The sequence below is a fragment of the Phascolarctos cinereus genome, unplaced genomic scaffold (genome assembly GCF_003287225.1).
Source record: "Phascolarctos cinereus isolate Bilbo 61053 unplaced genomic scaffold, phaCin_HiC Scaffold_1;HRSCAF=81, whole genome shotgun sequence".
In the NCBI taxonomy this organism is placed as follows: Eukaryota; Metazoa; Chordata; class Mammalia; order Diprotodontia; family Phascolarctidae; genus Phascolarctos; species Phascolarctos cinereus.
In genome coordinates, this window is record NW_027555514.1 from 209420124 (window position 1) to 209447104 (window position 26981).

At 40.7% G+C, this 26981-nt stretch overlaps 1 protein-coding gene across 1 annotated transcript in view; it reads right to left on the reverse strand.

Annotated features, from left to right (window-relative positions):
• Positions 1–26981, reverse strand: part of VDR (vitamin D receptor) — an 89812-nt gene that overhangs the window by 7616 nt on the left and 55215 nt on the right. Inside the window, 4 exon segments of the mRNA XM_020977191.2 lie at positions 6079–6229; positions 8749–8842; positions 9122–9306; positions 26058–26188. Coding sequence (XP_020832850.1) covers positions 6079–6229; positions 8749–8842; positions 9122–9306; positions 26058–26188 — 561 coding nt within the window.

A 26981-nucleotide genomic window follows, 5' to 3' on the forward strand; every position in this document is an offset into this window, starting at 1 on the left:
GAGTAAAGTAACAGGTCCTGGGATTTGAAGAAGCGAAAGGAATGGGAGGGTGGAGAGTCTGAGGGAACATCAACGAGTATGTTCAAGGTCCCTAGTGTAAAGGGGCTGGGTGGCGCAGTGGACAGAGCGCTGGGCCTGGAGTCAGGAAGACCTGAGTTCAAATCCAGCCTCAGACACTTACTAGCTGTGTCACCCTGGGCAAGTCACTTAACTCTGTTTGCCTCATCTGTAAAATGAGCTGAAGAAGGAAATGGCAAACCACGCCAGCATCTTTGCCAAGAAAACCCCAAATGGGGTCACGAAGAGTCAGAAACAACTGAAATGACTCAACAACAAAAGTGTAAGAGCAGAAGTTAGTGAACCAGGTGCTGAACTCTTTGAGAAGGGAGGAAGAATAGTTTGAAACCTAGTACTCAACAGTTGCTATGATCTAGACTGGATGAAAAATTTTAATTGTTAGGGGCAGCTAAGTGGTTCAGTGGATAGAGCTCTCGCCTTGGAGTCAGGAGGACCTGGGCTCAAATCTGGCCTCAGACACTTGACACTTAATAGCTGTATGACCCTGGGCAAATCACTCAACCCTGATTGCCTAAGCAAAAAAAATTTAATAGTGAACTTTGAAGGACAAGGTATTGAGTGATGGTAGTAAAAAAAAAAAATCTGGAAGAGGCAATGGAGAGTAAGGAGTATTCCAATTCCAGCCCCCTCCCCCACCAGGAACAGAGTGTGTATGGGGTGGTGGAGAGGAGGTGTGTGAGTGATGGTACAGTCACTGCTGGAGAGGATGGCTGGCAATTCGGTGTCATCAATCAGATGTCAACTTTCAATGAGAACTGGAAAATGGAAGGAATGTAAGAGAAAATTGTCCAAACTGAAAGGAAGTTTGTTCACCTTGGAACAGGAATTCCAGATGGTGCAGTGAAGAGGTGGGTAGGGTTAGAATAAGGCATTAGTGGGATGGGACTGAGTAGGGCAATATGAGAAAAAGGAGGTGAGAGATAAAGATACCATTTTCCTATGTGGCTAGTGATTGATTAGTACAAGAATGGGAAGACAAAGAGGTGGAAGGAGATTGTTGGTGCCAAGTGTAGTAGTATGGGACTATGAATGACAAAGCTCAGTCTCTGAGAGGTATAGATAGTCTTTTATAACAGTCCTTATTAAATTATTAATTATTATTAAATAGTCCTTAAACTATTTAATGATTTATCCCAAATGCTGCTCCCTTTGTCCCTAATTTTATCTCCTCTAGACTAATTTATCTCCAGTACCTTCTACTGTGTATCATATTACATGGTTTCTAGACACCTATCATTCAGTTTCTCCTCAGAAGACAAGTTCCAGTGTGTCAATGTCCTTCAAAATGTGTTCTAGATATGGCCTAACCAGAATTGTAGTATAGAGAGGCCACTGCTTCCTGTGATTTGAATAAAATTTTTCTGTGAATACAATTTAAGATAAAAAAAAAATGAGGAGAATCTAAACACCCTTGGTAAAAAGTAAAGGAGCAGTGACAAAGGAGAGGAGAAAAAATGAAGGGGAAGTAAGAAAGAGATTTCAGGAGAAGGGGGAGACCAGGCTCTAGAAACCTGCCTCAAGTTTTAGGAATTGAAAGAACTTTGAAAACTTTACAAATGTAAAGAATGTTTCAATTTAGCCTGGTTCATTCCTCATTCCTTCAAGAACTTAGAAGAAGGTTATATGGGTTGGAAAAAAGCAAGCTACAAGAAAAAAAAATGACTTCTATCATAGCAAGGCAGAGAAGGACCAGGGTGGGGAATGGGTTGAACTTAGGACAAAGGCATCTAGACTAGAAGAATACTGATTATAACCTACGCTATAGCATCTCCTTGTCTTCGTTTGTGCAGTTTGGACATTGACCAATTATCACATCAATAGTAAGCGCTTTTTATGTCTTACAGACAAGTGGCCTAAATAATGTGTTGCTGTAAAGGCAAATCAAATCTCAAGATGTCCTTCAAACCAGAACCTTCAGCTCTAACGTTTTAGGAACCAATGGGACTGCTGCTATTGGTCCTTCGAGCTATACACAGGCTCACACCCCTCATACTTGAAGTGTTTGGCAATAACCTCTTCCAGTTGGGGCACCTGGTGGTGCCTGGGTGGGGGTCACATTCTGAAGAGTTTGTTGGAACGGGCTTCTAGTTCCAAAGTAGCCTTCCCCACCCTTCCAGAACTTGGCCTTTCCCTTCACATCTCCCTGCCTTCCCTTCCCACCAGCGAGTCCTAGCTCCTATCTAGCCTAATCGTTAAGGACCCCTGGAGCTATTGGCCCCTATGGACTTCAGTTGAGTCAATGTTTCTTTGACCAAGAAACTCAAGGGTGTCAAGGCCAGGCAGCAAAGGGCTCTATCATCTCTTAGCTTTCAGCCCAAAGGATGTTTGTGGATACTTGGGGTCTGTTTTGGCACCCCAGCAATGATTGTCTTATGGTTTCTCCTTCCTTCTAGGGGAAAAGATAACGTGTAGGACGTAAGCCTTTTAATGCCTAGCCCAGAGGCTAAGGAGGAACAGTCAGGCAGTCAACAAGCCCCTACTATGTGCCAGGCACTGTTCTAAGCACTGGAACAGGGCCAAGGCCAGGCCCATACTCAGCTCCTAGTCTATGCTGGTCACATGCTTATGTAGGGGTTTCCTAATGTATCCCCCCCACCCCTAACCTATTCTCATAGTCTAATCTTCCCTTCCCTAAGCCCTCCACCTTCCACTTCTACTCCTGGGCACCAAGATCAAAGCTGCAAGGGATAAAGCTACTGTTCCTTCAGTTCTTGGAATAACAGAACCCCCAAGCTCATAAACCAGAAGAACCAGGTTGCTAGGAAACTGTCTGCCCTGCCCAACCCCACGTGGGTCCCACCTGGGCCCTGAGGTCTTCACCCTGATCTTTACCATCCTGGACCTTGGCACAAGCTGTACCATTGTCCTTCCAGAAGGCACTTGCCTAGGCAGACTTGGTCTGCAGTGAGAAAAAAACAAAACAAAACAAAACACTGGCATTGATTCAGAGGAAAATAGTTTTTAAGATCCTTAAGGTACCTCAGAAATCATCTAGTCCTAGGACTATAGTGAGCTTTCACTCTGTGTCAGTCATGTGCCTACGTAGGAATTCTTTGTGTGTCTCATAGACCCTCTGGCAGTCTGGTGAAGCTTGTGGACTCCTCAAAATAATATTTGTTGCCTACTTTCATAACTGAAAGAAATACTACATTTACAATTAATAAAAATAAAGATGTACTTTTTTCCTATTCCACAACCCCCTCTCCCCAAATCTATCCACGAATCCCTTGGGAGCCCTGTGGACCCAAGGTTTAGCACCCCTGACCTAGTCTAATTCTCACATTTTATTAATGAGGAAACTAAAGCCCAGAGAAATGTCAGGATTTGATTTCAAATCTAATATTCTTTCCACTAGAGATATCTTTTACTACCAACGACTGGCATTGATGATTGGTTCATGTTGTCATCTAAGCATCTATTGAATTTGCCAACAACTATCTCTCTCTTTGGCCTTTCAAGCAGGGCATTCCAGCATCAGGGAAAACCAAGGGAAATAAGGAGCAAATCCATCTAGGATACAGAAAGTGAGACTAAAGCCACTGAGAGCCACTGAAAGAGCAGGGTGTGAAAGGAGGCAGAATTTAGGATTCTCACTGAATGAATGATTCCTTAGGGTTCCCAGTACAATCCACCACTGCATACAAGGTGGATTCTTATTTCAATCAGAAGTGTGGTACTTGTAATTAAGTCTCATTAAAATGGAACTATGTTGCAATGGTGCAGAAAAGAGGTACTCTGTGCTGTTTATGATTTTTCTCATTTGTTTACACAAAACAAATGTTAGCTCTATGTTAAACCACATCTGCAAACCATAACCCACTGGATGAGGGTGAGAAGTAGGGATTTACTGAACAAAGGGGATGTTTTGCCAATTCCAAGTGGGCACATGCTGGGTATGTGGCAGACATAGTTACAATCACTTACTCATCGCTTGATTGCTATGACTCTGTTATGGATTGCTATGACACGTCTCTGCTGTGCTTGTTCTATTTGAATACAATTAAGCCACCCTTTTAGTAATGTTAATAATAGCTAGCATTTACCTAGGCTTTAAAATTTGTAAAGCACTTTAAAAGTATTATCTCATTTTATCCTCTTGGAAGATAAAATGCTGGGAGGTAGGTGCTGTTATTGCCCCCATTTTGCACATAAGGAAACTGAGGCACAGTCAAGTTAAGTGACTTGCCCAGCTTCACATATATTGTAAGTGAGGCCAGATTTAAACCTCAGGTCTTTCTGACTCTAAGTCTAGAGGTCTAGTCATTGTGCCACCTAACTAATAACATTTTACTCTGATACTCTACTGTGGCATGGAGGTGATCCTAGGTTCTCCGAGGACGTACAAATAAAATGTAAGCTCTGAAAAGTCCAGCCAAGATGGAAAGGTTCCATAGGTCTCATGATAGGCAGTGCATCTGTTGTTTGAGGACCAGTTTAGCTTGGTTCAGGGAGATTCATCATCTGTGAGCTGGTCATGGTTACTCATGTAAAACCACCTATTAAGTCATGGAAAGGGTAGTGATTTCCATCACCACACTGATTAAATCACAATTTTAAAAAGTATTAAGATAAGATGGGGCAGCTAGCTGGCTCAGTGGAGTCAGCTCCAGCCTTGGAGTCAGAAGGATCTAAGTTCAAATCCGGCCTCAGACACTTGACGCTAGCTGTGTGACCCTGGGCAAGTCACTCAACCCCAACTGCCTCAACAAAAAAAGATAAGATATTATTTTTTAAAAATTAAATACATTTTATTGATATTTGTTGTTTTATGTAGCCTGTTTCCCCTTTCCCCTTCCAAAGAAACATTCCATATAACAAAGAATTTTTTTGAAATGAAGAAGAGGAAGAGCACAAAACAATAAAATTGATAAATATATTGAAAAAATCTCATAACACATACAATGTTCTACATTCGTGCCCCCCCTTCTGCTCAGTAGTAGTGGGAGGTGAGTTCTCACATCTTGAAGTAAGATCTTCTTAAGAACACTTCACATGTTTTGTCAAATACGTTATTTTCCCAAATATGTCAAAATGCTTTGGAGTTTTCTAAAGTGTTTTCTGGTTTGTTTTGGCCAAGAACTGGAGACCTATTAGTTTTGGAGCAGGTAGGAGTATAAAATAAAATGACACTGGCCAAGAGAGGCTGGAGAATAACTGGGAAGAACTCTGCACTGATTGGTCAATGACCATAACTATGTTGATGAGACAGCAGTTTATTAGTCACTGATGATGTTGAGATGAGGCATAATCCTATGGAATTGGAGAATTCCATAGCGCAGCCTACTGTACTTCAAAGTTTGCTTCTACCTTAATGTGACTGGAGCCCTACCAACCTGAACAACAAATGCTAAGAAGCACGCCATAAAACTAGCCAACAACAACAAAAACTTACCCATAAAGCTCTAACCCTCACAACATTTTGAAAACACCTTAAATTTTGTTAAGACTTAAAGGTATTGCAATATGTGCTGTCTTTATTAACAGGACAAAGTCTTTATGAAATGATAAGTTCTTGAAGACAGTTGAAGGAGGCACTGCTTACTGGAATATGGAAGTAGGAGCCAGGCTTCTCTGCTAGCTATTTGGGTGTCTTTGGGCAAATCACTTCAACTCCTTATTTGTAAAATGAAGTCATTGGGTTAGATAACGTCAAAGATCCTTTCTAATTCTAAACTTCTGTTATTCCTTTAGCAGACTCTCCTATCCAGAGAAGGAAAGGAAAGGAAAGTCAGTATAGGCTTCCACAGGGACACAAAAGCATGCTTCTTGTATATAGTCAGACACTATATAATTACTTGTTCAAGTCACATTCAACCTCAACCGCTTAAACTAGTAATCCATCTTTCTCTAGGAAGATGACCTTGTTTAAAAATATACACTTAACAAATCTATCTCTCAGAATGGAGTAGACACTGAGGGTAATTTTGTGTAGTTTTGCATTAAAAGAATATGAAGATTAGATAGAAAACACTTCTATTACCCAGAATTGAGACTTCTTACCGGAATCCTGGAATCATCTTGGCAAAGCCAATAACTTTCTGGATGCTGTAACTGACCAGATCAGCCAGGTGGGGTAGCATGGAGAGCTGCGACAGGTCCAGGGTCACAGAGGGATCCTCAGAATCCAGGTTGGAAATGGGCTCCATAGTGTCTGAGGTGAGGAAAGAAAATGCCTAGATCCTCATCCTGTATCTGCTCATTTTATTATACCATCAATCAATCAACAAACATTTATTAAGTCCCTATTATGTACCAGGCACTGCACTAGGTGGTGATACAAGTACAAAGAATGAAGTAATCCTCACTCATAAGAAGCTTATTATATTCTATCAGGGGAGACAAGTAAATTTGTAATCTACAAAAAATATAAAGTGAATAAATCCAAATATATTTGAGTTAGTTAAATACAAGGCAGTTTGGGACTCAATGAGGCAAAAGAAAGGAGGGAGTAAATTCCAGGCATATTGGAAGTCAATGAGACAGGAGATGGAGTGTCATATGTAAGAAACAGAGGACAGTTTTGCTGGACAGCACAGTGCAGGAGTCCAGTGGGGCTGAAAAGACAGGTTCAACCATTGGGGGCAGGTTGTGATGGGCTATAAAAACTGAATAGAGGTCTTTATATATTATTCTAAAGGCAATAGGGAGCCACTGGAGTTAATTGAGCAGGGGAGTCACATGGTCAAATTTATACTTAGGGAAAATTACTTTGGCAGCAGTGTGTAAGCATGGATTAGAATAGTGAGAGACTTAAGGGAGGGAGACCAATTAGGAAGCTGTTTTTTTTTTTTTGGAAGCTGTTGCAATAATCTAGGTGAGAGGTGATGAGGGCCTGAACAAAGGGGGTAGCTGTGTGAATGTGGAGAAAGGTCTGATGGGAGAGATGTTGTACATGTAGAAATATCAAGGTCTGGAAACTTGTTGGATATGTGGGTAAGAGAGGGTGAGGAAGAAAGGATGAAATGTCCAATAGACAAGTGGTGATATGGGACTGAAATCTGGGCCCCCCAAACACACACACAGACGAGTGTATAAATAAATATATGTATATATGTATGTACGTATGTATTTACATCTACACATAGATATACACATACATATATCTGTGAGTTATCTGCATGGAGATGTTAGTTAAATCCATAAGAGCTTGTGAGGTTACCAAGAGAGAAAGAATATATAAACAAGAGGGTCCAGGAGAGCACCTTGGGGAGCACCCACAGTTAGGGGGAATGATGTGGATGATGAATATGCAAAGAATACAGAGAAGGAATGATTAGACAGGTAGGAAGCTAACCAGAAGGCAGTCATGAAAGTAGAAAGAAGAAAGAGTGTCCAGGAGGAGCAAGTGGTTAACAGTATTAAATGCAGTAGATAGATCTAGAAAGATGAGGATTAAGAAAAGACCATCAGATATAGCAATTAAGAAATCATTTTTGACAGTAGCTTCCATTGAATGATGAGGTCAGAAGGAAGCCTGCAAGATATTGAGAAGTGAGTGAGAGAAGAAGTGGAAACAGTAAATAGAGACTGTTTTTTTCAAGGAGTTTGGTTTAGAAAAGGAGGAGAGAGGGGCAGCTAGGCACAGTAGATAGAGCACCGGCCCTGGAGTCAATAGGACCTGAGTTCAAATTTGGCCTTAGACACTTGACATGTATTAGCTGTGTCACCCTGGGCAAGTCACTTAACCCCATTGCCTAGCCAAAAAAAAAAAAAGGGAGGATGAGAGATAAAGGACAATTACTTGAAGGGATGGTAAGATCCAGTAACGGTTTTTTTTAAGTACAGAAGAGACATGGACATATTTGAAGGTAGTAGAGAAAGAACTATTAAACAGGGAGAAGTTGAAGATCTGGGAGGAAGGGGTGATAGAGGATGCAATCTATTGGAGAGGACTGGAGGGAAGGAAATCAAGTGCACACATAAATGGGTTGGCTTTGGCAAAGACAAGGGTCATTTCTTTGTCAGAGAATGGGGGAAAAGAAAGAGTGGGAGACACTGTCAAGGGGGTTTCATTTCTGTCCAGACTTTATCTTCCCTTTTCTATGGATAACTAAAAAATTTGGGGTCATCTATTCTATAGGCCTGGAGGATAACAACTTCTATAGAGTTACCTCTGACACAGGAAACTTTTTCTCTGCTCTCTCATGTCCCTTTTCCAGACAGTAGGCTGAGGAAATTTGGGGAGGACAAGATCAAAGAGAAGATGAGAACAAACAGGAGACAATGAGGAGGGGAGGAGACTATAATATACTCATTCTCCTGGAGGGAGCTTAAAGCCAACAAGTTATTTAGGGTAAGACAGATTCCCCAGTCTCAGTTCTGGTGCCAGACTGGTATGAGATCAGACTAGAGGTAGGACGTAAGAGGATAGACTAGATGACCGCAAGGACCCATGTTAGACTTTACTTTCCAATGGGCTCAGACTCAAAGCATTGTTCAAAGGGCCAGGGATCTCCATAGGGATATGTGTCTTAGTCATATTACAACTACATACTCATGGTCACCTTCATATTTTATTCCTACCTTCATATTTGTTGAACCAACCACATGCTCAGGAGGAATGAAAGAGTTCCAAAAATAAGATGGGACATCTAAACCTCCCTGATCTCTCTCTTCCTTAAGCCCTGAAAGCAGTTAGTCCCACAATATCTGGAGAAGTTATGTAGTTACCTGAAGTCAAGAAGCTCCCTGAAAAACCGGGTGTATGCTCTGAGGATGATTTCGAGGGATGGATGCCTCCACCTTCATCCCCTCGTACTGGAGGCTGAAGTGGGGGGAAAAAAGGAAAATATATCAATTCAAGTTTTCCAGGCCCATATTTGTGCCTGTGTCTCTGGACAGAGGCAGCAGCAAGGACTATAGGAAGAGAGGGCCCCTTGTTCCTTCTCTCTCTCATGGAAGATTGGGCCTATCCAGTGGGGGACCCACTGCTCTTTGCCATGTCATAAATTTGCCAAATTGCTCTTTGATAAATGTCCCTTGCCTGCTCCCCAAAGCTGTGTCTGTACTTCAACTCAGGCTAGTGGTTGTATGTCAGTCCTACCCGGAATTGGCTGAAGTCTGAATAAGTAGGGTCAAAGGTCTTGTGGTGAGCGTCCAATAGGGTGGTGATGATGTGCTGCTGCTCTTCAGAAAGCCTGGGCCTCAGACTATCCTTCAGTGCTTCCTCCTCCTTCCGCTTCAAGATCATCTCCCGCTTCCTCTGGACCTCTTCATCTGTCAGGATGACTGTGGAACCCAGGGAAGGATGAGTCGGCACCTGCACCCCCTACCCTCCAATCCACCCTTGGGCCTACTCAAGTGGAAAGGATTTTTACTTCGGGTCTTGTCTACACTCAAGACCTTTTGCCAGAGTTAAGTCCCTCTTGCCTTGAGTGCTTCAAGCCCACAAATTCAAGTGGAACTGAACTTTCTATGCAGAAAAAGATGGTGAAAATGAGTACACAGTCAAAGAAGAAAAAGGGAGTGTAAACCAGGAGATAGGAGAGCTAAGAGTGGAGGTGCTACTGTCAAGCATTCTGTCATTCAATCAAACGGAATGCTTAGAAGCTCACTGCCATCCTGGGCTCATGTCACCGTACTTACGAGGGAGCACGCAGCAGGTCATCCTTCCCAACTATCACCCACCTCTGCATCAAGTGACTTACCCTCCTACCACATAGCTCCTTCCCTAGGCCAGATAGTGCTGAAATCTCTAGAAAACATTTCATACCTTGATTCTAGTGTTTCATAACCCTAAGTTCTGAAATTCTTATCTTCTGAGTAATTTTCAGAAGAGATAGGAAATTGCTGCCCATCAACCCCTGCCCTCCCAGCAATTTGCTGTATACCTCCCATCCCCCAGACTACCACATGTATATGTGGACATGCACACACGCGCTCACACACATACACACACACACATACTTGACCAACTCTCCAAGTACTGAATGACTTCACTTGTATATTCAGATTATCAGGAAATCAGATCAACTTATACATGAACTTATCCCCTCTGATATCCTGATCTTCAGCCCACTGGCTTTTGACTAACTCTTTAAGGAACACTCTTTGTGGTGGTGGTACTCCTTGCTAATGCTATTGGTTGGGAAGATAGAGTTGGGAGCAGGAGGGCCTCGCACAGGAACCAAATAAGGTTGTTGCCTGGCAGAGGCATGCAGAATGCTGACAACAGGACTGGGCACTGGGGCCCACAGCCTGTAGGTACTTGCTCTGTGTTTGTGCTGCCAGCGTATCTGCCTACAGAACTTGAGATTTGTTCAAGAGGAGAGAAAAGGAATCCCAAGCTTCAAAGAGCACAGGGTACTTGACAGGCTTCTGGAAAGGTCTGGAGCAAAAGACCCAGCAAAGATTGGGTAGAGGATGGGATGACTAGTTGGGGAGGATCTTGGAAGTGGAAAAGGGATTGAATTAAGGTTACAGGGAGAGTTACAAATGGGAAATTGGTTGCAAAAAATAGTATTTTTTTCATACCCATCCCATTCAGTTCTGGGAAGAAGCCACGCTCAGACAATTGACTTACCTAGCCTCAAACATGCCAAGCCTACCACAGAGAACAGTAAGGATGACTGCATATAGCCCAAGAGATGAATTAGGGTGGGAAAAAAGAAGGCAAAACCCTAGACAAGTATAACAAACTTGACTCCAGATTGGGGAATCCATTTTGCCTTGACTTGGGCAGAGATGGGTGGAACAACAGAAATATCACCTATATATTCAAACTCTGCAAGGCCTTGGCATTGGGGAATCCATTTTGCCTTGACTTGGGCAGAGATGGGTGGAACAACAGAAATATCACCTATATATTCAAACTCTGCATGGCCTTGGGCCATGATTTTTCTCTCCTCTCTCCTTCCCCCCACCCAAAATCTAGCAGCTGCATTTTCACAGCTACCAATCCACTCTTGTGTTACAGCATCTTAGCTGGTCTCCTTATTTCTTCTCTCTCTCTCTCCATCCATCCATCCATCCATCTTATACAACAATGTCAGACTATTAAAATATCTCCTTGTTTCTGAGCTTAATTGTAGCTTTGGGGAGGGGGCGAGGAAGGGAAAAAAAGAACAAAGTAAAAAGTGCACAGCAGAGAACAAAAGAAAATTCACAAGGAAGCAAAGAAAATATAGACAGCTTTTATCTCTTGAAATAGAAATTTATTGTTGTATATTTTGAATCCTCTCATGTTCTGCTGCGTATAATGGGCAATGCCTTTTTTTCTTTTCTTATTTTGCATTTAAGTTTTAATATTTAAGTTTATAATATGTTTTTTTTTCTTGTGCATTTAGTTTTAATATTTAAGTTTAAAATTTAAAAAAAAAACATTTTGACAAAAAAAATCTCCTTGCATATTGCTTTTCATTTTGTCTCTGAGACCCCAGGGACAAACATAGTGTTTAGCACACGGTAGGTGCTTAATAAATACTTGTTAAATGGAAGTGAACTGCTTTCTTCTCACTGCACGATATTGGCAAAGCCTTTCTAGAATACAGTTTCCTCATTCATAAACTGAGGGCTTTGAACAAGATGACCTTTAAGGGGCCCCACAGCTCTAAAATTCAGTTCTCTTGCTAAAAAAATCTTAATTGATTTTTGGCCATTTAGTTTTTCCTACAATATTGTTCTGTTTCCCACACTCTGGTTTAACTAGACCGGACAATTAATCACCGTGCCTTTGTGTTGGCTGTTCCCTCAGGTCTGCAATGTACTTCCTTCTTACTTCCCTTAGAATCCCATGTTTCCCACAAAACTCAGTTTAAGTGCCATGTTCTACCTGAAAAATTTCATTCCCAGACATTAGCATCCTCCTCTCCAAAATTACTATTTATTTTGTGCGTATTTATACATCTATATACTATTTTCCTCCCTGTCTCCTTCCTTTCCTTCCTTCCTTTCTTCCCTCCATCCTCTTCCTCCCTCTTCTCCTTCTGTCCACATAGGGAATCATACCCTTACCTGTGGGTGCTCTGCCTAAAGGAATATAAATTTTGATTACTAAAATACCACAAGATATCTCAGGGTTTACTGGCTAGATTTCTTTTTTTTTCCTTTTTTTTTGGGGGGGGCAGGCAATTGGGGTTCAGTGACTTGCCCAGGGTCACACAGCTAGTGGTCAAGTGTTTGGTCTGAGGTCCGATTTGAACTCAGGTCCTCCTGACTTCAGGCCGGGTGCTCTATCAACTGTGCCTCCTAGCTGCTCCTAGATTTCTTTTTTAAGGACATGCCTTAAAAACCCAGATCACTCTGGCTCTCATTGATTGGCTAACAATAGGTCCCAGCCCAAGCCTCATTTGCTACATTGTTTGGTTATTGTTTATTGCTCAGAGTGAGTGTAAATGCAATTGCTTCTGTTTTGGCCAGAAACCCTGAGGGTCTTCCCCTCCTAGATGGATTTTTTTTTGACTAAGTAAAAGAAGCCATTCTTTGCCTCACTTTTTACCTAGCCTTAATCACTGAATGGGGCAGTGCCTCAGACAAACAGATTTGGGAAAGACCTTAGCTTAAAAGGGCTGTATGCATCCATGGCCATCTCTAGTTGTTCTGATCTAACCCAGATGGCTCCAGAGGAGAAAGCGAGGCTGGTGACCCTGCACAGCCTTGCTTCACTTAAATCTAATTCACTTGCAAGCCAAGATACCACCTTCCCGATGTCATGGTCATCTTGGAGAACTAAGGAAACAACAACAATTTCCCTGACATAATATAAGGTCCTTGAGGGCAAGAAGAATTACAAATGGGAAATTGGTGGTAAAAGATAGTGTTCTTTTTCATACCCAACCCATCCAAGTTGGGGTAGAAGTCATGCTCAAACAACTGACTCACCTAGACCCAAAAGGTGCCAAGCCTCCCATTGAGAGGCAGTAAGAATGACTGCACACAGTCCAGTTCAATGTATATTGATTATATTAAATTTTTTTTGTTCAATATGATTCTATATGTTGTTGCAAAACTATTCTAAGATTTTTTTGGCATCGACTGTGGCTACTCAGCTGTTTTCTTTATAATAGAACACATCAAAAAATAACTACTGGCCTTAATTCTGCCCTCTAGGACAAGTCTATTCTCTCTTCCACATAAAAATCCTTCAAATATTCGAAGTCAGAAATCACAATTGCTTCAACTAATCCTTATTTGATTCATTTTCCAGTCCTCTCCCCATTCTGGTTGCCATCTTCTGGAGTTGCTCAAGCTTGCAAATGTCCTTGCTAAAATATGGCACATGGAAATTGACACAAAATTTATGTTGTCTAACTAGCACATACTATAGCTGAACCATTACACTCCAGCAATACTTTTTGATTAGTGTTTAAGATCACATTAACTTTTTTTTTGCTATCAAATGAACTTCATGAAAAGATTCAGCCTCATCTATAACATATATCATAGATGTCAAAACTGTATCTTTAAGAGGCAATATAATCTTTAGAGACTAGCAGTTTGTCATTCTGGAGAGACTGCTACCTGTGTTGATAGTAAGCTACAGAGGGGAAGAAGATGAAGAGAATAGGGGCAGCCAGGTGGCACAGTGGATAGAATACCAGCCCTGGAGTCAAGAGGACCTGAGTTCAAATCCGGTCTCAGACCAGATGCTTGACACTTATTAGCTGTGTGACCCTGGGCAAGTCACTTAACCCCAATTGCCTGGCCACAAAAACAAAAAAGATGAGAATACAGAACTTTTTCCCTAAAAGAACTGTTTCAACTCATCTTAAAAAAAAACACTACAAAGAGAATTCTTGAAAGGCTTTAGCTGCTGTCTTAAGAAAGCTGAACGGTGGAACTATGTTTTAGAATTGAGAAGTCAGCAGTTGTGATTGGCTGTGCTCTTTCTCACAGCTGGTACACTGAAAATAATTTTTGTCTTTGTTTTATTATTTATGACATTGTTAATAAGTTGTACAACCAGTAACCTTTATAGCTATTTAAGCGTAGGAGATTAAGGGGCTTATTTATACAAAGCATTTACTTATGCTTATCAGAAAAGAGGTCCCTCCAGTTTATTAAATAAATAATAATCATTTACATTCACTTATTTAGTCAACTGGGATGAGGACTTAAGGCTAACTGATTAATAAATGCAAGAGATGTTGCAATTTTAGTATTTAATGTAGAAATATTAGAACATACCCTTGATTGCTTTAGAACACAGGATGAGAGGATGAAACAAGAAAATGAATCAGTAGAGAAAGGAGCAATCATCTAGGCTACATGTGAAAGGGCTGAGATGGAAAGTGTGTTAGTATATAAAGTTCTTTAAATAGCTACATAAATATCAACTATTCTCATTATTATTGGCTGCCATATCATGCTGTTGAGTCATATTGAGCATATAGGTTTCATCCAAAGGTTTTTATCACATGAATTGTTTTCTAGCCACATCTTACCCATTCTGTACTTATGTAATTGGTGTTTTTAACCCAAATGCAGGATCTTATATTTTGTACTGTAACAATAGCTTCAATAGCCTCACCCACAACAACGTATGGGTGGTATTGCAATATCTTTAAGAAGGAATGTAATCTTAGGGAGAGCATCATTTTAGAGACTATTACCATGTTGAGAAAGCTGAATGGGGGGACTATGTTTCCAGGGTTGACAATAAATTAACAGTTGCATTTGATGTTTAGATGTGACTTTTCCTACTGCAATGTATTGTTGAAATATTTAAATATATTTTTGTAATTTTTTACAGTGTTAAAAAAGGTAACACTAGTGTTTAGTTAAGCCTATGAGATGAAGGGTTTTGAGAAAGAAGGGAGAAAGCTTACAGGAAAAGAGGTTTTTCTAGCTTATTTTATACACTAGGATGGGAGTTCAGAGATAATTAATGAATGAGAGCTGGTATTTCTTTTAATTTATGAGGAAATATTGGAACATATCCCTTGGTTTCCTTAGATCTTGTGATGTAAATTAATAAGAAAATGAGCTAATAGCAGTTAAGGAGAGGAGTGACTATTTAGCCTCGGCTACACATAGGGTGACTTCATTCCTAAACCTTGCTACATTACTATCAGATTTTATCATCATATTTATGCCATTATTCTAACATATTAAGATAGCTATAGATCTCAGTTGTGTGATCCAATAATTAGATATCTTTTCAAATTTTCTGGTTTTTGAACAGCTGTATTTATGAATTTCAAGTGATTAGGACACAATGTTATACAGTTTTTTTTTTCCCCTGGGGTCACTGGACCTGGAGTTTAAATATCACTTCTTTCAATTTCTGTGTCAATTTCCTTATCTGTAAAATGAGGAGTTGACTAATTGGCTCCTGAGGTCCTTTCCTACTATATAGCTACAATCCTATGAACCTACTCCTAAAATTATTGAATGGAATTGGGCCAAAGATAGACTCCTGCTGTATTTCATTATTCACTAACCTGAAAGTGAGTATCAACCCATTAATTAATACCCCTTTCACTTGTTCAAACAGTTTGGATCCACCTAACTACACTATCATTCAAAATACATTTTTTTCCCCCTTCTCACATACAAGGATATCATATGGGATCTACCAATATGCCTTGCTGAAATCTCAGTATACCATGTATATAGCCCCTAATTTACCATTTCAGTAATCCTTTCTTGTGTTTCTGTTATTTAGGGATGATTGTAAGTCAAATAATCTGCTCACTTTTTTTTCTTTATTTTTCCTATGAAGATCTCAAATACCTCTTTTGTTGAATGATTATCTTTTTTCATTTACCCATTAGGGTGGGGTTTTCAGGATATGTTATTGAGCTTAAGGGCCTTTGTTTTTTGGATGATACTATATTATATTCTCTCCTTTGATTTCTCATGACTATGGAATAATTCAGAGTTATCTGAATTACTTTTTCCTCTTACATGAAGGGTTTTCTCCTGGCTGCAAAATCTGTTATTGACATTTTGAAAATAATAGCACTATATGTTTTGGAGTTTGAAATATGGATTTCTTTTATTTTTCTGGTGATAATATGCATATTTGAGTGATTAAAGCTTTCCTGTCTACATTCCAAAGTTCTAGACAGCATTTTTGTATTTTTCCTACATCTTTTGATTTGTCGTGTTCATTTGGGAGACTTAGGATGTTTTAAGATATCTCTATTCATTCTATTTTCAAGGCCAGTTACTTTGGCTTGTATAGGATTTATGTATATTTTTAATTATGTTCCCTTTTGCTTTTTCTCTGCCAAATTTTCTTCCACTTCAGTATTATTTTTTGTTTCAAACTTATCATTTTTTCTTTCTGAACCTCTACTTCTTTGGGGAGATTTTCTACTGCATATTCATTGTTTCCTATTCTGTGCTTTATATTTTTTTAATTCTTCACAGATATCTCTGATTTCTCACCTAATTTCTTTCTTCTAATCATTTTATTTCTCTTTTGAATCATTCTGGACTTTCCCCCCCCTGCTATTTGAATTTTGGTAAGACTGCAGAATCTTCTTTTCCACTGCATAATTTTTGACTCATTTTCCTTCAGAGTGTGTCTTCACTGTGCTCTGGCTCTCTTTGAAGTTTATTCATTCTTCCTTCTGTCTTTATGATCCTATTGGTTTATTTATTTATGAACTAGGTTTTTATTCAGAATTTCTTTCTTGAACTTTGTTCTTTGGGGGTTTCTCTTGTATTCTTTGTCAATTGCTTCTAAAATCCTTCCTCATTCTTTGGCTTCTCCCCCTTCCACTGCTACACAGATTTCAAGTCTGGATGTGCTTGTTGCCCTCAGCTTCCGTGTGTTAGGTGATGTGAAGTCCTCCTGGACTATGTCCTTGCCTGAAATAAACTTGGGTAGAGAGGAATGGCCCTAACTCAGTATCCACTGCCCTTTCCACAATGGATACGGCATTGGACCTGTAGTCTGGAAGACCAGAGTTCAAATGTGGTCTCAGACAATTATTCACTATGTAACCGTGGGCACTATGTGATACTTATTCACTTAACCACTATCTGCTTCAGTTTCCTTATCTGTGAAATGGGGATGGGTAATAATAGCACCCACTTCCCTGGGTTGTTGTGAGATGAAATGAGATAATACTTATAAAAAACACTTAGCAGACCATAGAAAGCTATTTAAATGCTAACTATTTCCCACAGGTGGCAGAGCCTATGACTCTGTGCTGCATGTTGCACTGTCTCCATCTTCTGCCCCTTCTCTCTAATTATACTTCCTTTCCTTTGCTTGGCTGGGAAGAATCATAGTTTACTGCCTCTTAGTGGGTGAAGTAGGCTGCAGGCTGAGTCCTTGCCATGGGCACAGAGATCATCTACAGCCAGACTCTAAATCTTAAACTTGTGAGTTTGTTTATATGTTTGGGGGAGTAAGGATATAGGAAGTTGAGACACTGAGTGGGAACTATTTCACTTCTCGGATGTTATTTCATGAGGTTTTTTGCCACATGGGATGTTTCTATTTTATCTTATATATTCAGCTTTAATTATCCTATATTTGGCACATAATTCCTTTTTCTGAGGTTTCTGGGTTGCTAAGGATTTCTGAAAACAACCACTTTGCTATCATGCTGGTCATGATAGCTTTAGATTATTTGAATATGTTATTAATTTATATTTATTGTTTATTATTACATAAATTATTTATAGATATTAAGTCACTTTCCCCATCTGACTTTGAAAAACCTCCAGGAGTCCTAACTTATCCAAACTTATACCAACATATCTTACCTCCTTCTATTCTACCTAGGTTCTATCCTTTTCCTCAACTCATCCAAAATATCTTCCCTTTATTCTTGGCCTATTTAAATTCTGTAGGTCATATGGAAGAAGGATCAGACTTATTTTGTTTGACCCCAGAGTACAGAACCAGAAACAAAGGATGGAAATTACAAAGAAGCCAATTTAGGCTTGATGTTAAGGAAAACTTCCTACGAATGAGAGCTGTCCCGAAGTTGGCCGGGCTTCCTTGGGAGTTGTTCAGCTTTCCCTTTGTCCAGATGATTTACCCACTTGTTGTCCACATTATGGTATGATTGCTTTCAGGTATAGGAGGATGAGATGGCTGCTGTGCTGTATCTCAGCTCTATAATTCTCTGATAATCTGAGTCCATGTTCAGTTCCATGCTGCAAGGAGGTCTCCAGATCCAAAGTTCCTGAAGTCATTATTTAGTGACTGGATTTACTGGATGGATTAGTCAGATATTGAATGGAAGCTATTTTTAAGTTTCCTAAACTTCCTGCTATATATTGCCTACTTGCAGGAGAACTGGTCATAGGTAGATTTAACAAACTGAACTGTGCCTTTCCTAGGACTCTAATGCTTAGAGTGAGCCTTTAAACATCCTACCAAGGGCTGGGGGTAGTCTGAATTTAGGAAAAGCCGTGGGAATGATATATGTCTTATAATGTATTGTAATTGATTTTATGCAAAGAGTAAAACACTGTACACAGCTAAGCGTGTTCTGGTTGCTTTGATGAAGGTGGGGGGTGGAGCCTTAATTCTATTATGCCAAGGTCATATGATTAGGGCTTAGTTAAGTATAGTGTAACCTGGGCTGGTTTGGACACGTCCAGTTCACCTAAGATAGAGGTGCCTTTGAGAGGCCCTTGGAGCATGTCCAGATTGCCTAACATAGAGGCTTGCATCTTCTACTATGTGGGAACAATAGGGGATCAAACCTCCTTTGATTGGCTGCCTTTGTCTTTAAAAATGGTGAGGCTGAGCCAATAGCTCTTTTTGGCTGCACTCTTTCTTTTTCCTGCTTCCTTCTTGGCAACTTTTATCTACTTTGACCAAAGAGCGAAGTTCACAGTTCACCCACAGCATGGATACCATGAACTGAACCAGTGACAGAAGGAAAATCCTTCCCCTGCTCACTGTCTTTTAGCCCAGCTCTGAGAAAAGGGTATGGGGGTGTTGTTTTCTATTCTTCTTATTTTCAGGTGCTAGAGGTGATCACCATGGTACTGGGGGATGGGGGTCTGGCATGGAAGACCTGAGAAGTCAGGGGAGCCATTCACTCATGCCTGAAGAAGACTGGATTAGACTTGGAACTGGGATTGTGCTCTATAGGGGTAGAGCTAAGCTATGAACCTAAACCCCTTCCCCTTCCCCAGAGACTGAGGACATGGGGAGGGGGGAAGGGGATTGTGCCTACCACATGTTACTGGAGTGAGTATATAAAGTTGTGATTCTATCTTTTGAAATAAATATTTCTGTGTAAATTCTAATCACTTAGTGGTTGATGGTATAGGGGTACAAGGGGATACCCTCATTGAGGGAAAACTATCAGTAGGGGCTGCAGCCATTTGTGGAGAGCTTAGACTCTCAATCCCTTTAAGGGTATTGGAGAATCCCTAGAAGTCAAACGTAACCTACCTGGTCTTCGAGTATTGGGGGCCAGGCGAAGAGTGTATTACAATAACTTAGTCAAATATATAAAGGAGAAGGTGAAGTTTTTACCAGTAAGAGGTTCAGAGCTGCTTTCATTTGGAAAACAAATATATTTCCTATACTGATGTGAAGCTGTGGCCACACAGAGAGAGTCAGAGTTGGGGTTTAGAAAGTCACCCACTCTCTGAGAACTACAGCAAACTGGGGACTATCCAAGCATTCCTCCTCGGTAGGATAGTGTGTGTGCCACAGCCACTAACTGAAAGGGGTATTTGCCCAGAGTCTGACCCTTCTTATTAAGCAGGATCACATCAGTGATAAGCAATAGCACCTAGTGTTTAAAAATATTAATGAGGGTTATTATTCTTATACAGTATATAGCATACTGCTAAGAACTCTTTGAGATGCTACAGAAATTCTATTTGCTATTAGTACTATTAATAATAGTATTGTATAAAATAGCACTGTATTTTATAGATATGAATATAAAGTACTATGTAAAATATAAAGTATATTTTTAAAGTATATATATTTTAAAGTATATATATTTGAAGTATATGTTCATATAGATATGAATATAAAGTACTATGTAAAATATAAAGTTTTATACATATATATATATATATACACACACACACACACACACATACATATATTTTTTTTTTTTTGCCTAGGCAATGGAGTTAAGTGACTTGCCCAGGGTAACACAGCTAGTAAGCGTTATATGTCTGAGGCCAGATTTGCACTCAGGTCCTCCTGAATCCAGGGCCGGTGCTCTATCTACTAGCTGCCCCCCTCAAGTACTATATTTTTTAAGTACTAAAATAATACTTTGTACTATTAATAATAATAAAGTATTTATTATATAGAGAAATATTTATCTTTTATGTATGCATCTCAACTAGAGTATTAATTCCTTGAAGGCAGATATGCTCTCTTAAACCCTTGCACAGGAGGTCTCCCACATCTGGAATGCTCTCCAACCTCACCTTGGCTTCCTTGAAGATTCAGCTTAAGCTCTACCTTCTGGAGGAAGTCTTTCTTACTCCCCTCAGTTATTTGTGCCTTCCTATCCAAGATTACCTTGTGTCTGCTTTGTTATGTGCGTATACATACTTATACATGAGCATGTTTCCTCTCCTAATAGAAGTACATTCCTGGAAGGTCTAGGGACTAGAACTCAAAACAATGAAATAGGGACTATATCATTATTGTCTGCATAGCCCCAGTGCCCAGGACAGTGCATGGCACCTATTGGGCATTTAGCACAAAGTTGAGATAAACTATACCCCCTCAAAATTTTTTTTTCTATCTCTCTATCCAGGCTCAGTCCCATCTCCTTCAGAAAGTCTTATTCACTCCTCTAGCTCAAACTGTTCTAAGTCCTAATGGCACCTTAGGTTTGTTCTATATAATTTAGCTCTTAATTGTGTTGCCTTGTTTTTGCTTTTGTCTCATCCAGCAATGCAAATGTATTTATTATCTAACACATGCAGGGTGTGTGTTGGGGGAGGGTCACAAAGAAGATACATTTTAGTTTTTTGTGTCATCAACTAGACTTAGATTATAAAAATTAATTACTGTAAATATAGTGATGCCCTCAGGAGCAATTGAAATGTGTGGGCTTTCTGTCCCTACATTAAGGAGCTGCTACACTTTTTGTTCTTTCATCACTTTTGAAAAATAGTTTTCTAGCACCTCCCTCCCTTGTTAGACTGTCATGTCCTCCTGCTAGCATCCTGCCTGCTTCTAATTATGGTACCCCCCCAACCCTTTCAAATTAGCCATGTCATCGCTGCTAGGAAATGGGAAGCCAACTAACGTTGGTAGAACTGTTTACAAACTAAGAGTAATCAGACCCTGAATGAGGAACTGAGGAACTTTTCTGTCTAAAGTAGGTGAGTATTTATGACATGGACTTTGTGACATTATTTTGGCTACTCAGAGACTTTTTTTTCCCCTTTTCTCTTGATTTCTAATTCTTAGATAAGTTACAACTAGCTGAGCTTGCTAGGTAAGTGAGTAACCTCTGGATAAATGATGTTTTATAGAAGGTCTCTCTGCCTTCAAGTAGTTTACAGCCTAGTTAGGGAGATGAAACACAAATATGCAACAAGCTAAAGAACAATGCAAAGCTGAAATAGAAGCTCAAGATAAAAGTCTAAGAGATGTCACAAGTCAATGAATGAGTAATTGCCCAATGTACAAAGGTAATAAGTGGTATGAGAGTTCAGAAGCAAGACTGAGAACTGTAGACTGGGATAGTCTACAGAGATGATGTCACAGCGATGATGATGGGGGACACTAAGGAACATAACAAGTAGTTTACAATGAGAAGAACAAGACATATACACGTGGAAAGTTATACAACAGGACAGGGCAGGATAGTAGTGAGATAAGAGATATCTCAGCTGCAAAATCTAGATTGTGGTAACTGATAACCTCAGACTGGGTGCATGAGAGAAAAGGGACAGCTCAGAAAAATTTTAAAAAAAATCTTCGGCTTGGATACACAGACCTAAAAGTACCTGGAGATAAGAACATAAATGCACCTAGATGCCTGGCAGAGGTGCCTAGGGGTTACTTTAGCTGACAGCACCTGCCAAATGGAGCCCAAGAAAGCTTCATCCAAAGCAGATAAGGTAGCAACAATCATGTTTCCCCTATTCCCAGTATACCTCTTTCTTGGAACAGCTGTAGAGTCCCCCTGGTTTATGGCCCTGCTCTAGCCAGAAAAAGTCTAGGTTTTGGTGTAATATAAACCCAGCCTTCAAGATTACAGATAAAATCAGCATGGATACAGTTGGATGCATGGATGCAACCACCAACAGAGGCTGAGCCGGGATTCTTTGGCACATGTCTGAGGAGTAGGGAGGAGAGGTAGAGTGTAGCCTACCATCTTTCCTTGTACACAGCAAACCTCCTATATACAACCTCCTTCAGGTTCCTCTCCAAGGCAACTGAAGGTTCCAAAGTACTTTCCTAGGATGTTAAGGAGAGTTTCAGGCAACAATAGGCTATAGGCTGCAATGGTCACTTGATTTTTAGTTGTTGAGTCACAGATTATACATTATAACCTAATTTTAAAGGTAAATGGGACCCTACAGATTGCTTAGTTCAAATCCCTCATTTTGTTGATGAGGAAGTTACGGGCCAAAGAGGTTAACTACTTGCCCAAGGTCATGCTGCCAATGTGTGACAGGGTTAAAAGGAGAACCTTGGAGGGCGGCTAGGTGGCACAGTGTATAGAACTCTGGCCTTGGAGTCAGGAGGCTCTGAGTTCAAATCCAACCTCACACACCTGACACGTACTTAGCTGTGTGACCCCTGGGTAAGTCACTTCAGCCTGATTGCCTCACCAAAGAGCAAAAAACAAACAAACAAACAAAAAAGAATAGAACCTTGGTCTCCTGATTCCTGTTGGCCATGGTCTTAATCCAGTTCAGTCTTACCTGGGACAATGGGCCTCTCCTCCTAGGCTTACCTTATAGTGAATCAGATTCCCATTTCCCCATCCCCAAATGCTCTAGACCTGTCATAGCCATGCCGGGGGTGGGGGTGGGGGACGGGTACCACCTTTGGCACCTTTTGTCCTGCTGCTACACGCTGGGGGAGAAGAGGAGGGTGTAGCAGAATTCAGGAAGCTTAGAGCTCAGGAACATGGGTCCCCTGTGAAACCGAAAAGCTTCTGCATGAATAAACAATGAAACAAGGATAAGAAAGTAAGTTGTAAATTGGGGGAAAAGATCTTTCAGATATCTCTGATAAGAGTTTGATATCTGAAATTTATAAGACCAACAGCAATGGATAAGTAGTGAAAGGTTATGAATAAATGGTTTTCAAAAGAAGAAATGCAAACTATTAATAACTATATGGAAGACTGCTCTAAATCACTAACAAGAAAAATATAAATCAAAACAATTCTGAGATTTCACTTCCTATGTAACAAATGGACAAAGATGACAAAAGATGGGCCTCATCAGTTTTGGAGGAGTTATGGAAAGACAGGCACACACTAAAGCACTGCTGGCTCTCCTCTGCGTTCTTGCCACCAGGCCTTGCACAATCTACTTCACTGTTGCTCCTCTTTCCTATCAACTGTCACTTCTCCTTAGCGGAAGGATGGATGCTAGCAGGGAGAAAGGTAGAAGTGGTGGGAAGGGACTGAAAGCTGACTGGCCCACTGGGATTTGGAGGGATCTCAGTCTGAAATGAAAATGAAGCTCTAGATGGAGCAGTGTGGTTCTAGCCATCAGATTAAGAAAACCAACAAAGCAACTTTTCTCCCCAAGCATCACTATTGGCCCAAGTAGTTCGTCAAGGTGTTCAAGTGTGTGGTGTAATGGAAGGATCTCTACAATGGGAGCCAAGAGACTTGAGCTCTAGATGTGGCTTTGTGTGGTCAAAGTTCTTTGTGGTTTGAGTTCTAGATGTGGCTTGTGTTGGAGATGTATCTAAACTAGCCGGATGACCTTGGACAAATCATTCTACCACTCTAGTCACAACTTAAGTTGGTCCCTCCCCTTCCCCCTTCATAGAAGATGAAAGATGAGAACTGCTTAGAATGAGAAGGCATAGATGGGTTGAAATATGTACTGGCAGAGGGAATGCCTAAATTAATGAGATCACAGATTCTATTAAAGTACAAGGATTATAATAATGATACCTTACATTCAAATAGTTCATTACCAGCAATGATACCTTTCCCTTGTAGTATATGCTGTGATTTATAAAGCACTTTCATAGACATCATCTCATTGATTCTCACAATAACTACGTGATGCAGGCAGGGCAGGTATTGTTATCTCCATTTTACAGATATGAAAACTGAGGCTGAGAGTTTCTTACAATCCAGTTAGGAACACAAGAGATGGTTGGTAAATGATACAGTGCAAAGAGAATGGGGTCTGGAGTCAGAGGACCTGGGTTTGAATCCCACCTCTGATGTATATTACCTGAATGACTTTTGGGTAAATCACTTAACTTTCTTGGGCCTTTGGTTCTTAAGGACTGTAAAATAAGAGGGTTAAACTAGATGGCCTCTGAGGTCCTCTAGCCCTATGATCTTTCAATCCTAAGAACTCAGGTGTTCAGATTCAGTACATTTTACAGATTCAGTGCCACTTTCTTCAATAGATGGTCTTCACATCCAGCATGCTACCTAATAAGGCGCCCTGTATGCAATAGCTGCTTAATAAATATTTGTTGATTGAATTAATAAATGGAAAAGTCCAGAAGGCCACCCATACCTTTCTGCTGCCAATTTCTTCAGGACAAACACTTAACCTGGGTGGGGCAAGGTGCTGGCCCAAAAATCAGCGGGTCCAGACCTGATGTGTTCTCTGTGGAGGCGAAAACGAACCACTGCCTAGAAACATCTTTAAGGAATTTAAAGTGTCGACCTAACACCATGACTAGGGGCTAGGAATAAGGTCTGCAGTTTATATATCAGAGAATGAGACTGGTGTCATAGGTGAAGACTTCAGTTCTTCCCTTTGCCCCCATAGTGAGAGGAATTTTTTTTCCTTTACTGAAAGAATTCCCAAAGCCCAAGTTCTGTTATGTGACTATTCTTGACATTCCTCTCTGTCTCATTGTCCAAATCTCTACTGTAGCCAGGGAGCCCTCCATGGCTACATCTCAGAGACTTTGGCCTCAGAGGCCCCTTCTCCTTTCTTTTCATCCAAGCCTCTCTTTGAGGCAGGGCAAGGACTCTATCTTTAGGTGACCAGGGGAAGGAGGTAGCAAGGGTAGAAGAGGCAGCAATAATCCTAGAGTGGTGAATAAAGAAAGCTGGGGCAGAACCACTCACCATACGTTAGGCCAGGGGGAGCAGAAATGGGGCACCTTGGAGGGCTATGTTCAGTTTAATTTCCTGCTTTGGTTAAAAAATAACCAGGCCTACAGCTCAAAGGCAAAGTCCAGGGGTTATTTTTAACTCTGAACCAGATTCCATCATCTCTACACATCTTTCATCTTGGTCCTCACCTGCAACACCAGGACAGCCCTAAGTAGTCCCTTGATGGTGTTATATCCTCTCCCTTTCATAAGTTTAGGCTACCCTCCAAGATTTTCCTTAGCTTTGCTCCTGAAATTCTCTGCTTTCTCTCCTTCCATAGTTTCTTCAAGGAGCCAGCCCTCAGGCACTCAGTTGAGCTCAGAAAGTATGAATCATTGTAAAAGGCAGGATTAGCTAGACCCAAAGATGACTTCTCAGGGATTTTTTCAGGCCTTCCAAGCCCAGAGGGTGATGTCTCCCTACTGCCTCTGACCTTCTTTTAATGCTTTGTAGCCTTTTATCCCAAAGCCTTGAACCCGAGGGCAATTAGGTTCCTAGAACTCAGTCCCTTGCAGGTAGGACCTAGGATATGTGCAGACTTGTAGTGACCAATTCCCAGGTGGAGACTAGGACATAGAGGTGCAGTCAGACTGAGTCCTTCAAGTGAAGGACACCATGGACAGCAGCAACCTGGCTCTTCCCCCCTTATCCCAGAGCTCAAACTAGATATACCCCACTGGCAGTGGTGGAGTGAGAACAGGAGCTAGAATTGCTCTCTAAGCCTCTTACCATGGGGTCTGATTTCATGGCTCTCCATCCTCAGCTGAGCCATCGGGTATTTGTCAACTTATCTCCCCTCAAGGAACTCACATTCTTTCATCATGCCGATGTCCACACAGCGCTTCAGTCGGCAGGCTTGGCAATGACGTCGATTGTCCTTGGTGATGCGGCAGTCACCATTGAAGGGACAAGTGAATAGGGCCTTCCGTTTCATGCTCCTCCTGCCAAGAGATCAATGGGGGAATGGCTGAATAAGTCGTGGCATACGATTATTTTTTTAAACATATATAAATTTATTTATTTTTAGTTTTCAACATTCCCTTCCACAAGTTTTTGAGTTCCAGATTTTCACCCCATCTCCCCCCTTCCTCTACCCCAAGATGGCATGCATTCTGAATATCCCTTCCCCTAGTCTCTCCTCTCTTCCATCTCTCTCCCCTTCTCTTATCCCCTTCCCCATCTATTTTCCTGTAGGGGTGGCATATGATTATAATGGAATACTGCTGTGCTATAAGAAATGATGAAGTCAATGATCTTAGAAAAACAGAAATGGCAGACATGATCTTGTCACCCATTAACAAGGCTTCCAGAATCGCCAGGGGAGAATCACAGACACTGGGAAAGAATCACTGTCCTCTTACTTCAGATTCTTACTAGCTATGTGACGCTGGGCAAAAAGCACTTAATAAATGTCTATCTCAGTTTCCTCACCTATAAAATAGGGACAACAGAACCTACCTCATAGGGTTATTGTGAGGATTAAATGCAATGATATATGTACATTGCAAAACCTTAAAGCTCTATATAAATGCTAGCTATAATAATTATTATTATACAACTATTATCCTCATTTTGTGAGGATAAAGAAACAGAGAAGTGAACTTTCATAATCAGAACTGGAACTCAGGTATTCTGCCTTCTTTCCCTTCGATTCTGACTAGCATTGGTGCCATGATAGCTTAATGGAACGGGGCAAACATTGCTGTAGTCATGGGACATGAGTTCAACCCTGGC